The sequence below is a fragment of the Pituophis catenifer genome, unplaced genomic scaffold (assembly GCF_029215685.1).
Source record: "Pituophis catenifer annectens isolate HBS135680 unplaced genomic scaffold, rPitCat1.0.hap2 SCAF_9, whole genome shotgun sequence".
In the NCBI taxonomy this organism is placed as follows: Eukaryota; Metazoa; Chordata; class Lepidosauria; order Squamata; family Colubridae; genus Pituophis; species Pituophis catenifer.
This window is the reverse complement of record NW_027256889.1, coordinates 7382537-7398189: the sequence shown is the minus strand read 5'-3', so window position 1 is coordinate 7398189 and position 15653 is coordinate 7382537. Positions and strand designations below refer to the sequence as shown.

Below are 15653 nucleotides of genomic sequence, written 5' to 3'. Positions count from 1 at the left end.
GCAGTTCGAAGCATCTTTTACCTATTTTTTCCTTTAAGGCTGAATTCAGTCTTTAAAAGGGGCTTCAGAGGGCACAGAAATGGGAACGTAGCTCTTTAAAGCAGCTGCATCTCTTCCTGGGAACACTCGGCCGCTTTAAGGTGGATAGAAGGCCACTGATTCTCAAGTGGGTAATCTCATGTGAAACTGCTGGACTGAAGCACTTTAATAAGAGAATGGCACTGAAGCCTGGAACAGTGGTGGGTTCCTCCCAGTTTTACTACCGGTTCATTGATCACGCGCTTCGTGCTTTGCACGGGTGCAGTTTGCAAAAACTTTGCACTTCCGTGTTTTTACTGGGGAGAGCACAGCTGATTCGTGCAGCAATCCACTCTACCGCGCTAATCAGCTGAGAAGATAAAGGTAAAAAAGGAGCCCAGGCAGGCAGGTGGGCTAATCTGAACGTTAGGAGGAACCGGTTCGCTACCAGGTGATTGTCAGTGCTACCGGTTCGCACAAACTACTGCATACCGGTAGCAACCCACCACTGGCCCAGAAGGAGGGGGAGTATTTCAAACATCAGAAACAATGAGCAGATGAGTATCTGAGCGCCAACATACTCTGTGTCAGCATTCTGATGCTGCCATAAAAAGGAGACGAGGCTTGACTTTTCACCTACTTATTTTCTCTGTAGATAATATCCCCTAGGAGATGGGATGGGAGGGGGACATTCCTGTGGGTTGTGGTCAGAAGCTGGGGAGACTGACTTGGAAGATGGCCAATGAGAAGATGAGAATTGGGGAATGGAAAGGGAAGGGTTTGGGGGTCAGAGGGTTAGTATCAGCTATGACGAAGTCGGGGCCAGATCTGTCATACTCAATAAATGGAATATTTCAGCAAAGATTAATTGTTTGGGAGTGCAATTTATTTGAGATGACATTGAAACCTGACACTCTGGTGGTGGGGAGCATTTAACCTTTCAATTTTGCATTGTTGGGGGGCGGGGAAGGATCTAAGAAACTCTCAAGGACCCCATTCATAAATGCAGAATAGTTTTATGCATTCAGTTTTATGCATTCAGTTTTATTAGAGTCATTATCTCAGCCCTTCATTTCTTGATATTAAACTTGATTGATGAAATTCCAAGTTTGGAAGTTTTGCTTCCCTGGTCCTGCTGTGCTGTTTTGGGGCTTAACCGCTGGATAGGCAGTTCCTCTCTCCAAAGAGGATACAGAAAGAGAATCAAGAGAAGGTGCTGGAGTCTAAACAGGAGCTGGCAACTTCCCAGGACTCGGCTGCTAATCCAGAAAAAGAGGAATTCCCTTAAAACCTTCATGCGTCTTTCCCCTGCGAATTGCAAGGTCTGATTTCAGCATAATTCGTCTGGACTTCTTCTGCAGTTATATCTGGCTGAGGATTTGGCGCTTTGAAGGAAAGAGTCGCATAATGGATTTCTTCAGGGTCTCCGGGATCTCCATCCACGGATTCATGGGTGCTTCTTGGTTTGGGAGGGACGCCATTCACGTCCTGCGCAGCGAGGTCCGAAGTGTTGGGTTTCTGTTGGAAGAGAGGAGTTGAGTATGTAGGAAGTTAGCACCCACCCCTTTCTTGGAAGAGTGAAATATTTTGGGAAATGTGAAAAAGGCAGAATATTATATTTCTCTGGATGAGAAATGGAGAAGCATATTTTACAGACAAAGCAGCTCCCACCTTCCTGCCCCCACCCTTTGTCAATGGGCCATTAAGGCCTGGGCCAGTCTATTCTACATAACAAAGATCTGCCTCCTTCAGGCAGAGCCATAGTAGGAATTGCCAAAGATCCAACAAAGATAGGATTAGCCCTCTACACAATAGCAGGAGAAACTCACCACATGTGACCTGGGAAGCACATGTGGCCATCAGCCAGCAAGGCCCCCACCCCCCGGGAGTCTGACAACCAATCAGGATACTCTTTCAGGGCCCCAAGAAATGCAGAGCCAGAAAGAGCATAAAAACCCGAGGATTTACTGTATCTGCCCCCTTTTTCTGTTCAGGAACTCAAGCCATGTGATCCTGTCCACCATTAAATCATCTTTCCAAGCAGTCTCCATGTTTCCAGTGTCTGTTACCCCACTTGGAGCAGAACCTAGAAGGATGTTTCTTCCAACAAGTGGAAGGAGAATCTGCCACCATTAACACACCACTTAAAATTTGAGCTAATTTTACAAGTCTACCGCAAACCAGGTTGCAGTTATTGTTGGGTTTTTTAAAAAAAGAAGAGAATAAGCAGAAGCAAAATAAGAAGAATCTGCAGAAACAGAGAAGCCTAAGGAAACCAGTTCTGGAAACTGGAAAATAAAAATAAAGATTGCTTAAGCTTGTATGGGCGATAACATTTCATATTAAAAATAACTCTGTTTGAACTCGGATGGACTGAACGTTTCATTTCCCTCCCTTCCAAAATTCAATTTTTGAGATTTATCATCCAGAACTTTTTAAAAAATACCCTGCATATTGAGATTAAAGCATTTTATTGAGGCACCAAAATGTAATCATACTTCTTCATAAATAGTTGTGATAGACTTCAGAAATAGTTCTCCAGATGTTTCTAAACTACAGCTTACAGCCACTCTTACTTACATGGCTAATGGCTGGAAGGGAGGGAGGGATGTTGGAGAGATCCTTTAGCAATGTCTTAATCTTTTTAGAAAATAATAGTACAGGAATATTGGAATCTACCACTATGTTGGAGTCTACCACTATAGTTCATACCACAGTGTTTCTCAGTCCAACTTTAAGATGTGCGGACTTCAACTCCCAGAATTCCCCGAGCCATTGACTCTCCTGATATTATAACTCCTGGGTCAATAATAGAGAGACTTGTTTTCTTCTGCAACTATTTGCAATTCAGGACTTATCTCATCATCCATATGTAGTATTGCTACGTCAGGAATTTTCCTATAAGCAAAATCAAGTTTACTTGTAGATTCTGCGTTTCTGATAAGTTAGAAGGAAAAAGCTCAGCCAGGATATGATTGAGATTTTAGTGAGTCGGATTTTCTTCCCGTAATCCTTTCTCAAATGCTAGAATTCAGTGGAATTGATTGCAAACAGAATTAATGAAATGAATTGTGATTCAGCACCAAGAGAAATAACTCATTGTTCAAAGAATTAATTCAGGGAACTCATTGCCCACAATGGGTAGCGAAACCCACTGATTTTGGAGATATAAAATGGGGGGGAGGGGGTGGGGGGGAGGAACCACTTCTGTGAAGGAGATCTATTCACAATAGGTAAACTAATCGACATAGAAGCTCCTCCACTTCGCTCTCTCCACTTGAAGGAATCTCTGGAGGTTCTGAAGGCCCTGGCTGAGTCTCTGTCTCTGGCACCACATCCTCTTCAGCCTCCTCTCTGTCCAACGCTAGCGCCAGCTGCGCAGGCTGCTGGCGCGACACCACACCAGCCTCCTCATCGTTGGGATCAGCCACGATCCACACAGGCTGCTGGCGGGCCACAACAATTCAGGTGACCCTGAGGGCACAGATAAACCTCCAAGTGGCCTCGATGACTCTCAGAAAGTGTGCTAATGATCAGACGATTGCAAGGAATATAAATCCTTCCATTCCCCACCATTCAACTAGAACTGAAGAAGCTCCTTGGATGAAAAGTGAAATATCTTCAAGGATCAACGAAGAAAGTCCAGTTGCCTCTTGAAAAAAGCACCTTTGGAATAACCGGATGACTAAAAATCTCCATAGGCAATGATGCCAATAATAAAACCGTTTTCTCTTCTGATGCCACTTGCAATTCAGGGCTGGTCTCTGTTGTGGCCCGCCAGCAGCCAGCAGAGCTGGTGGCAGACTCAGACAGTGAGGAGATTGGGGAGGAACGTGGGCCAGTTCTGGAGTCTGGGAAAGGCTCTGACGAGGGCTCTGCATCAGAGGCAGAGAGGGGGCCATCTGACAGTTATCAGCTTCTTTCGGAGTCGGATATCAGTGGGGCAGAAGAATAGCTGGAGCCTGTTCCAAATGTATGCATGCACAGAGCTGCCAGGAGAAGGAAACAGCTAAGGAACAAGGGTGGACTCAGAAGTAAAGCCACAGGTTGACAGTGAATGGCCCCTCGCATAGGGAACAAAGAAGAGTGAAGGGGAGGGGAGTTTGCAGGAGACAATTAGTTCAATTCATTAGAGTGAAGATCTGTGCCTGACTTCTTGCCAAGTATTGTCTGCTACAGAGCAGCATTTGGAAGATATCAGCCTGGCAGCTCTCCAAGCCTGATCAAGGTCTGTAGTTGTGACGTCTCTTGAAAGACTGTTGGCCGGAACTTTGCTGGAGAGGAATTTCCCTTTAAACTAAATAAAAGGGGTTTTATCAGAATGAGGAGTGCTTTTGGGAAGCCTAAGTCAGAAGAGTCTCGTCGTGCAAAATCAAGTTCATCTCAACCAAGAGACGGACTTGTGAGATGGGACCGAAGCCAAGAACCAAAAGCAACATGTTAACTCTGTGAGAACACAATGTCCCCAACTTGTAGGGGAAATGACTTACATTTCAAGACTTCCTGATGGCAGGTCAGAAAAAGGTGAGGCCGTCTATTTGGCTAAAGGGAAGTGCAGCTGAAGCCCAGCCAATGCTGAAGGAAGAACAAAGCTTGCTCTGTGGTCTAACGCAGGGCTCTCCAACTGTGGCGACTTTAAGCCTGGCAGACTTCAACTGCTGGCTGGGGAATTCTGGGAGTTGAAGTCCGCCAGGCTTAAAGTCGCCACGGTTGGAGAGCCACGTTGGAGAGCCCTGGTCTACTGGACCTCAAAGCTGAATCTCCCATTTTTTCAGACAACCGCTGAAAGTTATTGAATTGCAGAGATGAGTGAGAGAAAAGAAACAGTGGGCTATTCCGTCCCAGCTGTCAGAGCAGTCACCCATTTGAGATGTTCTGTTTACGTTGCACAATACCCAAATGTCCTTGCTTCAAATTGTGGTCGGAAAGGAGGCATTACAAACCTTGGCATTCGTTAAGGTATTTCCTGCTTCTAATTCGATCACCATTTTTTTCTTCTTCCGATATCTGCAAAAACAAATAAATAATAAATAAATAATCTTTTACATGCTGATTGTCTGGGCTCGGTTAAAGTTCCTTGTTACGAGCAATTAACATTGGGAAATATACTTTTCTCTCCACATATAGACATCGCTAGCAAGAATGTTGATTCACAGGACTGGAATTATGTAACAGGATGTGCATGAAGGAAGCTAAACCACTGCCCAAAGGGGGAAAAGACTTGCTTTCCCCGAGAACCACAATTTCCCCAGAAGATGATTACATCCCTACACTAATTCTAGAAACGAGACACAATATTCTCATTGTCATATATGAAAGCATAACTATAGCAGAATAACGGAGTTGGAAGGGAGCTTGGAAGTCTAGATGTCACCTAAATCTAGGTGTCACCAACCTTTCGGATCTCAGGGACCACTAAATTCATAATTTTAAATCCCGCGGACCACTAATACGATCTGCCTAATGACCAGCTGGGTGGGGGTGACTAGGTGGTGTCGGAAGAAACATCCTTCTGGGTTCTGCTCCAAGTGGGGAAACAGACACTGGAAACATGGAGACTGCTTGGAAAGATGGTTTAATGGTGGACAGGATCACATGGCTTGAGTTCCTGAACAGAAAAGGGCAGATACAGTAAATCCTTGGGTTTTTATGCTCTCTCTGGCTCTGCATTTCTTGGGGCCCCGAAAGAGTATCCTGATTGGTTGTCAGACTCCCAGGGGGTGGGGGCCTTGCTGGCTGATGGTCACATGTGCTTCCCAGGTCACATGTGGTGAGTTTCTGCTGCTATTGTGTAGAGGGCTAATCCCATCTTTGGCAATTCCTACTATGGCTCTGCCTGAAGGAGGCAGATCTTTGTTATGTAGAATAGACTGGCCCAGGCCTTAATGGCCCATTGACAAAGGGTGGGGGGCAGGAAGGTGGGAGCTGCTTTGTCTGTAAAATATGCTTCTCCCAGGGAAATATAATATTCTGCCTTTTTCATATTTCCTAAAATATTTCACTCTTCCAGGAAAGGGGTGGGTGCTAACTTCCTACAATCCCTACTCTTTTTTTTTTCAAAACGTGAGTTTTGAAACAAGTTCTTGGCAAAAGATTAAAATTGATCAGATCAGGGAGCCTTAATGGGTGCTTTTAATTTTCTAATGCAAAGGGGAAGGCATTGATAGAGGCAACAGAAAAGGATTCCTTCAGTGGCTTCCAAAAGCTTTCAACCATGAAGGTCTAGCAGCCAGGGGAAAAGTTCTTTCAGGAGAAAAGAATTTTACAGTATCCAATTTTTATGCCAATTAATTTCAGATTTCAGATATTACTTTCTGTGAGCTTCCAGTCAGGTTTCAAGCAAGCACATGTCCCAAAATTTTTCACAGCCATGATTTTCCTTTAAATTGCAGGCTGCCCATTTCCAAGGGTTGGTTACTGAACCTGTCCTAGCTCTTAGTTTAGTGCATCCAGGATTTGTGAGTCCAAATTGAGGTTAGCCAGTGTACAATATCCATTCTTTTTTTTTTTTTTGGTGTTACACATAATGAGCCCTGGGATTTCTACTCATGAGACCACCAGTGCAATATATCTTCCTTTACTGGGCAACTGGGCAGCATCATTTGTGAGTCAGTCAGGGCTTGGGTTTTGGAGATCACTTTTCTGCTATCTCTTCAAGTGGGGGAATTGCCTGAGGGGGATTGCTTCCTTCCCCATGGAATTAGCAGGGAGATATGACTACTTGGGCTTTTAGTGCTACAGAGCAAAAATCAACCTAGGAGAAGCTTTGTGTAGAGGTAAGTGAAGGAAATAGTTTCAATCTAATTCTGAATGGTGTGTCTCTCTGTGTGTGCATGTGTATGCAGCTACTTTTACAATACAGGCAATACAAACATTTTGGACACATTTCTCCTCCCCCACTAGACAGAAATCTAGAGTGTACATAACTTGCTGTGGCAACCACTCTCAAATACAATTCTTACAATAAACTGATTACAATATAAATGAGACAAGAAAGAAAACTTTACAATGAATTTCCACCCTCCACCCATAGTCTTTCCAGCTGTCTTCTGAGGATTGAAAAGAGTCTTTTGGTCTTTACTTGTACATCTCAGGGTCTTTTCTTTCATATCTGCTGGTAAAATGCTTGGTGGTAAGGCTGGTCAGTCAGGCTTGGAAAGGTCTGCTCCACTCTGGTTGCTGTGCTGACTTTCAGTGGAGACTGGATTCAAACCCAATTCCTGGTTCAATCAGATGGAAGGTCTCCTTTGGAGGCAGCATCTGGATCCATGTGCTCTGCTTCCACAGTTTGCAGAGTCCTTTGTGCAGGGCTGAAAGACATGAGAACAGGGTCCCCTCCCCCTTTTTGTGGGTAATCTTCCCAGGAAAGGCATTGTAACAGGATTACAGATGGGGGGGTGTAGATAGCTTGCAGAGTTTGAAAAGAAAGAACACAACAGTATTGCAGTTACTAAACAGATGATACAGTTTCAACAAAATGAAGACACAACAGATAAGGAAAAAAACTGGATTCACATGCTTCAGGAAAGAGATGAACAGGTAAAACCCATTTAAACACATACAGTAAATGCAAGACTGATTTTTTTTCTTGTAAACAAACTTAAAACGTTTCCTCATACACTTGAGTTGTTACTTTAAGATACAGAGAGGGAAGGAGAAAAAAAAACCCAGAAATAGAATGTCTCCCTACTCTGTTTTTGTTGGCCAGACAAATACAGGGCAAAGGCTCTTTCCTTCTTTCCTTTTTTTTTTCTTTCCTCTCTCTCTCCCATTTTTCATTGTTTCAACCTTCTTGTTTCTTTTCTAACAATTTAAAATTCTTGTCTCTAGAGATCAGATACATTTTACAGTTACAATTACCTCGAGGGTGCACAAAGACTTAAACACACACACATAAAGAGAAGAAGGACAAAGAGAAGAAAACAGAACTCTGAGATTTCACACATACACTGATCATTCCCGCCATAAATCTCAGTTAAATTAGGGAAGGCACAAATCTTAAACATACCACGTGGTTGCATAGAAGACAGAGAGACAAACAAACAAACAAAACAAACAAACAAAACAAAAAACCCCAACATTCCTATTTATATATTTCCCTTTTCTTTTAAGTACCTTTATTTAGCCAAATTTGTCTTCCGGTGTTATCTCTTAGCAAAGCCCACTTTTGACACAATTTTTTCCGCTCGTTTCCGATCCATGCCATTTAAAATGGCATCCGCCTGGCGTCCCAGGCCTCGAGCACTTTTTCCAATCGGGGTTCCTGCCACCCGCGAACTACCGCTACCCATGACCCTGTCTTTTCGCCTGAAGGATCACTTCAGCTTAGCCGGGTGGCCCGCCTCAAGTTTGCAGAGAAAAAGCTCTGGGAAGGACTTCGATTCCCTTACGAAGTACGGGCCCCTTCCGTAGGGAACTCGCCACAGTTTTCAGATCCAAAAAGGGGATCCGGGAGGACCTGCTGACCCCAGCAGTGAGTACTGGCCCCTCCTCACACTATCTCCGTGTCTGGGCTGGACACACCGGGATTCCCTTTCTACAATTTTATTACCCCCCTTCACACGCTTGGCTTTCGCTTGGCTTCCATTCCTTTTAAACACAAAGTTCCACATTTGGTGACCCCCCCTTGCTTTCTCTATCCTACCGGTCATGGCTCGTTGGAGCTAGCAGTAGGCAGAGGTGCGGCTAGAGGTCGCTCAAAGAGGTGAAATCAGACTGTTTTCCAGGTGGAATCCCACACACACACATCCTCCTTCCCTAACAGAAGGTCCTGTGCTCTGGCAAAACCCCCATGCTCTCCAGACTGTTAGTCTTTCTGCGGCTAGGAAATGCACAGAGGAAGCAAGATCCAACTGTGATTGGGAGAAGGGCCTTCACTCACACACATGCAGGCATACACAAATTTCCCATGCTTTTCCATACTTTAAAATTAAAATTTAGAGGTACTCACCTTCTTTCCAAGCAGCCTTTGAGCTCAAACTCAAAACCCCTTTAAAACCTAGTTCCAAATGGCCAAGGTCCAGGAAAACATACCCACAGACTCAATGGGTCTGCTGCTAGCAAGGGAGGCTTACCTGGGCCTGGTCCATTGGTTAGGTTAGCTTGGAGTCCCATCTGGGTCGCCAATTGTCGGAAGAAACATCCTTCTGGGTTCTGCTCCAAGTGGGGAAACAGACACTGGAAACATGGAGACTGCTTGGAAAGATGGTTTAATGGTGGACAGGATCACATGACTTGAGTTCCTGAACAGAAAAGGGCAGATACAGTAAATCCTTGGGTTTTTATGCTCTCTCTGGCTCTGCATTTCTTGGGGCCCCGAAAGAGTATCCTGATTGGTTGTCAGACTCCCAGGGGGTGGGGGCCTTGCTGGCTGATGGTCACATGTGCTTCCCAGGTCACATGTGGTGAGTTTCTGCTGCTATTGTGTAGAGGGCTAATCCCATCTTTGGCAATTCCTACTATGGCTCTGCCTGAAGGAGGCAGATCTTTGTTATGTAGAATAGACTGGCCCAGGCCTTAATGGCCCATTGACAAAGGGTGGGGGGCAGGAAGGTGGGAGCTGCTTTGTCTGTAAAATATGCTTCTCCCAGGGAAATATAATATTCTGCCTTTTTCATATTTCCTAAAATATTTCACTCTTCCAGGAAAGGGGTGGGTGCTAACTTCCTACAGTGGTCATGTGACTGGGCGGGCGTGGCCAACTCGATGTCACTCAAGTCGAGGGGTGCCTCGCCGGCCTCTACTCGCCCCTCCCCTCCCAGCCACTCCTCGCCTGCCCACCTGGGCTCCTTAGGGCCCCAACAGGAAGTAGTTGTTGGAGCTAAGCAGCCACCATGAGAAACAGTTGGCAAAACAGCTCAGTTCAAATTGGATCTGACCAAGAAGGAGGCTCAGTAGAAGCACCTCACTCAGGACTACAAGCATAGGCTTTCTAAGCAGAGGGAAGACCTGCAGGAGTGCAAGGCCAGGTATAGGCACCTGGCGGCTCAGCAGGCTGAGATGGTCAGCCAGTTCCAGGCCATGATGCAGTCCCACTGGAACGAGGCCCTCTGGCTCTGTGCCACCAGCAGCACTTTCCTCCAGCCTTTGCCCAAAGCCCCGCCCCATCAGAATTTCTGCCCCCCTCCAACCTGCACAAAAAGACTCCAGTGGGGGATACTGTATGCAGCAACACAAATGTTCATAGCAATATCCGGCCCAGGAGCCATAGTCTGAGGACCCCTGATTTAGTGCAATATAAAAAATACAACTAATTTTTCTGCAGACCACCAAACTTTTCTCGTGGACCACCAGTTGGTGACCGCTGTTCTAATCCAACCCCTTGCTCAAGCAGGAGACCTTATACCATTTCAGACAAATTGCTGTCCAATCTCTTCTTGAAAACCTCCAGTGTTGAAGCACCCACAACTTCTGGGGGAAGTGGTTCCACTGATGAATTGTTCTCACTGTCAGGAAATTTCTCCTTAGTTCTAAGTTGCTTCCCTCTTTGATTAGTTTCCACCCGTTGCTTCTTGTCCTGCCTTCAGGTGCTTTGGAGAAGAGCTTGACTCCCTCGTCTTTGTGGCAGCCCCCGAGATATTGGAAGACTGCTATCATGTCTCCCCTAGTCCTTCTTTTCATTAAACTAGACATATCCAGTTCCTGCAACCGTCCTTCATATGTTTTAGCTTCCAGTCCCCTACTCCTCTTTTTAATAATAGGCATGAAACAGTCAATGGCAAGAATGGAAACAACAATATTAACATATTGCACTGTTAGGAATTTTTTTTTTTTAAGGTAGGATAAACAATAAGGAGACAGATTTTCCATCCCATGCAGGACTTCAAAAATAAAATTGAGTTTAAAAGAGTGATGGTGCTCGCTGCCTACCACCTTAGATATGTGGCAAGCAAATTCTGAGAATTAATAGAAAAAGCAGAAGTAGATAGAAAAAATGGTAAATTGCCCAAAGTCACTTTTCTTGAGATGGGTGGTCATATACCACATTTTTCAGAGTATAAGATGCTCCAGACTATAAGACGCACCTATCTTTTTTTGGTGAGGAAAACAAGAAAAAGAAATCTGCCTCTGCCTCTGCAGCAAACAGCAAACAGCCTGCTTTACTTTCATTTTTGTTTTCGCATAGCTTGATAAGCACAAGAAAAAAAAAATCTGCTCCCAGCAATTTACCTTCTTACAGCAAGCAGCAGAGGCCCCTGCAAAACAGCTGAGAGCAAAACAGCTGAGAGTCGGGCGGCCGATCCAATCAACCTGTACTAATTAGGCTGTGCTGAAGCTGAAACGAGCTGTTTCTTCTTGCTGTTTGCTGCAAGGAAGTAAACTGCTGGGACGCAGAGGCCAAAGGGTGGGGGCCAGTGGGTGGGCGGGGCTACATTCAGTGTATAAGATGCACCTAAATTTTCACCCACTTTTAGGGGAGAGGAAAGGTGCGTCTTATACTCCAAAAAATACGGTAAATTGGATAGATAAATAAACCAAACCACCCAAATTAAGGTTTAGTGTCTTGTGTGAAAACTCAGTCTGTGAGAACAGTTTTCCTAGGCCTTTACTCCCCTTTGAAAGTTCCTTAGTATAATTTGATTCTAACATAGCATATTTAATTTGTTCAGTTATAAATAAGAGCAACTTTGCCGGAGAAAATTAAATACTTTGTTATTGTCAGAAAAGAAAGGTTGTGTACTTTATGAACGGAGATTATTCAGACTTAATAATACTCCAGATAATCATCAACTTAGTATGTGGGGAGCTAATAAACCGAAGTGGGAATTCATAGATTTCTTCATGTCTGAATGAAAGAAGAACAGCCAGAGAGAAAGAGAGAAATATATTAGTGGCAATAAAACACTGACAATGGTACATAAACTCATAGGAACAAAATGAAAAATTTAAGAAGCTTCTAAAACGTAATAGGACATTTATATATGTCTTAGTAAGTCAACTTTTGAGAGGGAGAAAGCGAGAGAGAGAGTTAATCTTTATAGTCAGTTCTTATTTTAATGGCGTAGGACGATGGAGAAGGAATTACCAATGCATAGAGTTATAACATCATGCAAGATTGCTGAGGCTATAAAAGTTGGCAGGAGGTCTCAAACCGAGGCTCCCAGCTGTTGAGTTGTGTGCTACCAATATCTTGATGCCTCTGATCAAAGCACGGATGCTGTGAGAAGGCTCCATCTCTAGATGGACACATTTATTTGGAGGGGGAAAGTGTCTGGAAAGTTCCAATAAATGACTTACACAAATTTGCAAATGTTTCTGCAAAAGCAGAAATGTTCCCAAGGGAGCTGAAAAACTAAGTGCCTGCCTGCCTGCCTGTCTATCTCTCTGTCTGTCTCTCTGACTCTCCGTCCATCCATCCATCCATCCATCCATCCATCCATCCATCCATCCATCCATCCATCTATCACTGATGATGTTACCTAATTAGGGTAATGAAATGTCTGCAATAAAAACAAGCAAACTCAGAGAGCTGCTTATCTATCTATCTATCTATCTATCTATCTATCTATCTATCTATCATCTATCTATCTATCTATCTATCTATCTATCTATCATCTATCTATCCATTCATCCACCCACCCACCCACCTATCTATCTATCTATCTATCTATCTATCCATCCATCCATCCATCCATCCATCCATCCACTCACCCACCCACCCACCCACCCATCCATCCATCCATCCATCCATCCATCCATCCATCCATCTATCTATCTATCTATCTATCTATCTATCTATCTATCATCTATCTATCTATCTATCTATCTATCTATCTATCCATCCATCCATCCATCCATCCATCCATCCATCCATCCATCCACTCACCCACCCATCTATCTATCTATCTATCTATCTATCTATCTATCTATCTATCTATCATCTATCTATCTATCTATCTATCTATCTATCTATCTATCTATCATCTATTTATCTATCTATCTATCTATCTATCTATCATCTATCTATCCATTCATCCACCCACCCACCTATCTATCTATCTATCTATCTATCTATCTATCCATCCATCCATCCATCCACTCACCCACCCACCCACCCACCCACCCATCTATCTATCTATCTATCTATCTATCTATCTATCTATCTATCTATCTATCTATCTATCCAGCCATCTACCTACCTACCTACCTATCTATCTATCTATCTATCCATCCATCCATCTATCTATCTATCATCCACCCACCCACCCACCCACCCACCCATCCATCCATCCATCCATCTATCTATCTATCTATCTATCTATCTATCTATCTATCTATCTATCTATCTATCGTATCTATCTCTATCTCTATCTATCTACAGTATCTATAGATAGATAGATAATTATCTATCTATCTCTATCATCTATCTATCATCTATCTTCTCTCTCATCTATCTATCTATATCTATCTATCTATCTCTATCATCTATCTATCTATCTTCTCTCTCATCTATTTATATCTATCTCTCATCTATCTAGCTCTATCATCTATCTATCTATTTATCTCTATCATCTATCTCTCTCTATCATCTATCTATCCTCTCATCTATCTATATCTATCTATCTATCTCTCATCTATCTAGCTCTATCAACTAGCTCTATCATCTATCTAGCTCTATCATATCTATCTATCTATCTATCTATCTATCTATCTATCTATCTATCTATCTATCTATCTTCTCTCTCATCTATCAAGCTCTCTCATCTCTATCAGGGGTGGGTTCTACTTAACTTTACTACCGGTTCACAATGAGTGTAAACAGAATACTGTAACTCCTATTATTTCACAAGTGCTAAGGCGAAACCATAGCTTATGGTTTGTTTGTTTGTTTTTTTATTTACTCATTTATATCCCACCTTTATTCTTTTTACAAAAAAGATGGTAAGCCTGCCAAACAAGAATATCCTGAAATTCAGAAGACGACATTATCTCCCAACGTATATTTTCAACCTCATCGTCCATCAATCAACCCAGCAACAAATTCCCATGCTTACCTACCTTTCAAAAGCAAGGATGATCCCAATGATTAGCACGATTACAACAAGCGTGATGAGGGAACCAGTCACCATGAGAAGCAGGGTTTTCTTTCGGTCTTTGGACGGATGGAAAAACAGATAGAATTCAATAGTTTGTTCTTTTTCTAATCCAGTTTAGATTTTAATACAGCGCCAGTTTGCTCTAGTGATTAAGGCATCAGTCTAGAAACCAGGAGACGGGGAGTTCTAGTCCCATCCTTAACCATGAAAACCAGCTGGCTACGTTTGGGATGGACAACAGGAGGTGATGAGTTCTAATCCTGTCATCAGCACGAAAGCCAACTGAGTGACTTTGAGCCAATCACTAGGACATCATGAGTTCTAGTCCCACCTTGGGCATGAAAGCCATCTGGGTGATTTTGAATCAATCCCCAGGAGAGTGTAAGTTCTAGTCCCACTAAGACATGAAAGCTGATTGGGTGACCTTGGGTCATTCACTCCCTCTTAGCCCAACCCACCTCACAGGGTTGTCGTGGAGTAAATAGGAGGAGGAAGGAACATTAGATATGTTCGCCACCTTGAGTTGCTTATAAAAATAATAATACAGGCAGGATATAAATATATGAGCCTTGGTGGCACAGCAGACTAAAGTGCTGTTAAGTAGCACCAGCTGCCTGCATTTACTGCGAGTTCAAATCTCACCAGGCTCAAGGTTGACTCAGCCTTCCATCCTTCCGAGGTAGGTAAAATGAGAACCTGGATTGTGGGGGCAATAAACTGACTTTGTATAAAAAAGAACATCGCTTGGGGGGGCCAAAAAAGCCCTACTAAGCAGGTATATACAAAAGTATGAAGGCTATTGCTTAACGCATTGTAAGCCACCCTGAGTCTCTGGAGAAGGGCCGCATATAAATCGAACCAATAAATAAATAAATAAATTTAAAAATAAATTTAAAAATAAATAACCCTGCCCCAGCATTCCCAAAATTCCACCCCCTCTCTGCTACAGTGCATTCAGAAAGTATTCAGACTCCCCTCTTCACTTTTGTCAGTTTTGTTATGCTGCAGCCTGATTTGACAGTTGTTGACATTCAGTGTTTTTTCCTCATTCATCTACATTTAGCACCCCATAATGACAAAGTGAAAACAGAATTTTAAAAAGGTCTGTAAATTTATTAAAAAGGAAGGAAAAACACCCTTGAAATATCACACTGGCATAAGTATTCAGGCCAGTGGTGAAATCCAAATTCTTTTACTACCAGTTCTGTGGGCGTGGCTTGGTGGGCGTGATGTGGCTTGATGGGCGTGGCTTGGTGGGCATGGCAAGGGAAGGATACTGCAAAATTTCCATTCCCACCCCACTCCAGGGGAAAGATACTGCAAAATCTCCATTCCCACCCCACTCCAGGAAAAGTATACTGCAAAATCCCCATTCCCTCCCCACTCCTGGGGGAAGGATATTGCAAAATCTCCATTCCCACCCCACAATGGGGCCAGCCAGAGGTGGTATTTGCCAGTTCTCCGAATTACTCAAAATGTCTCCTACCGGTTCTCCAGAACCTGTCAGAATCTGATGGATTTCACCCCTGATTCAGGCCCTTCTCTCAGTACTTTGCTGAAGCAACTTTGGCAGCAATTACATCCCGGAGTCTTTTGGGG

The 15653-nt window shown here is 43.5% G+C and overlaps 1 protein-coding gene across 1 annotated transcript in view; it reads right to left on the bottom strand.

The window, feature by feature from the left end:
- Positions 1-1311: 1311 nt before the first annotated feature.
- Positions 1312-15653, bottom strand: part of LOC139321342 (sialic acid-binding Ig-like lectin 13) — a 21038-nt gene continuing 6696 nt past the window's right edge. Inside the window, exons 5-8 of the mRNA XM_070950012.1 lie at positions 14017-14110; positions 4962-5025; positions 3282-3464; positions 1312-1536 (exon numbers count right to left, since the gene is read on the bottom strand). Of these exons, the coding sequence (XP_070806113.1) occupies positions 1312-1536; positions 3282-3464; positions 4962-5025; positions 14017-14110 (566 nt within the window). The remainder of the gene's footprint in view (positions 1537-3281; positions 3465-4961; positions 5026-14016; positions 14111-15653) is intronic.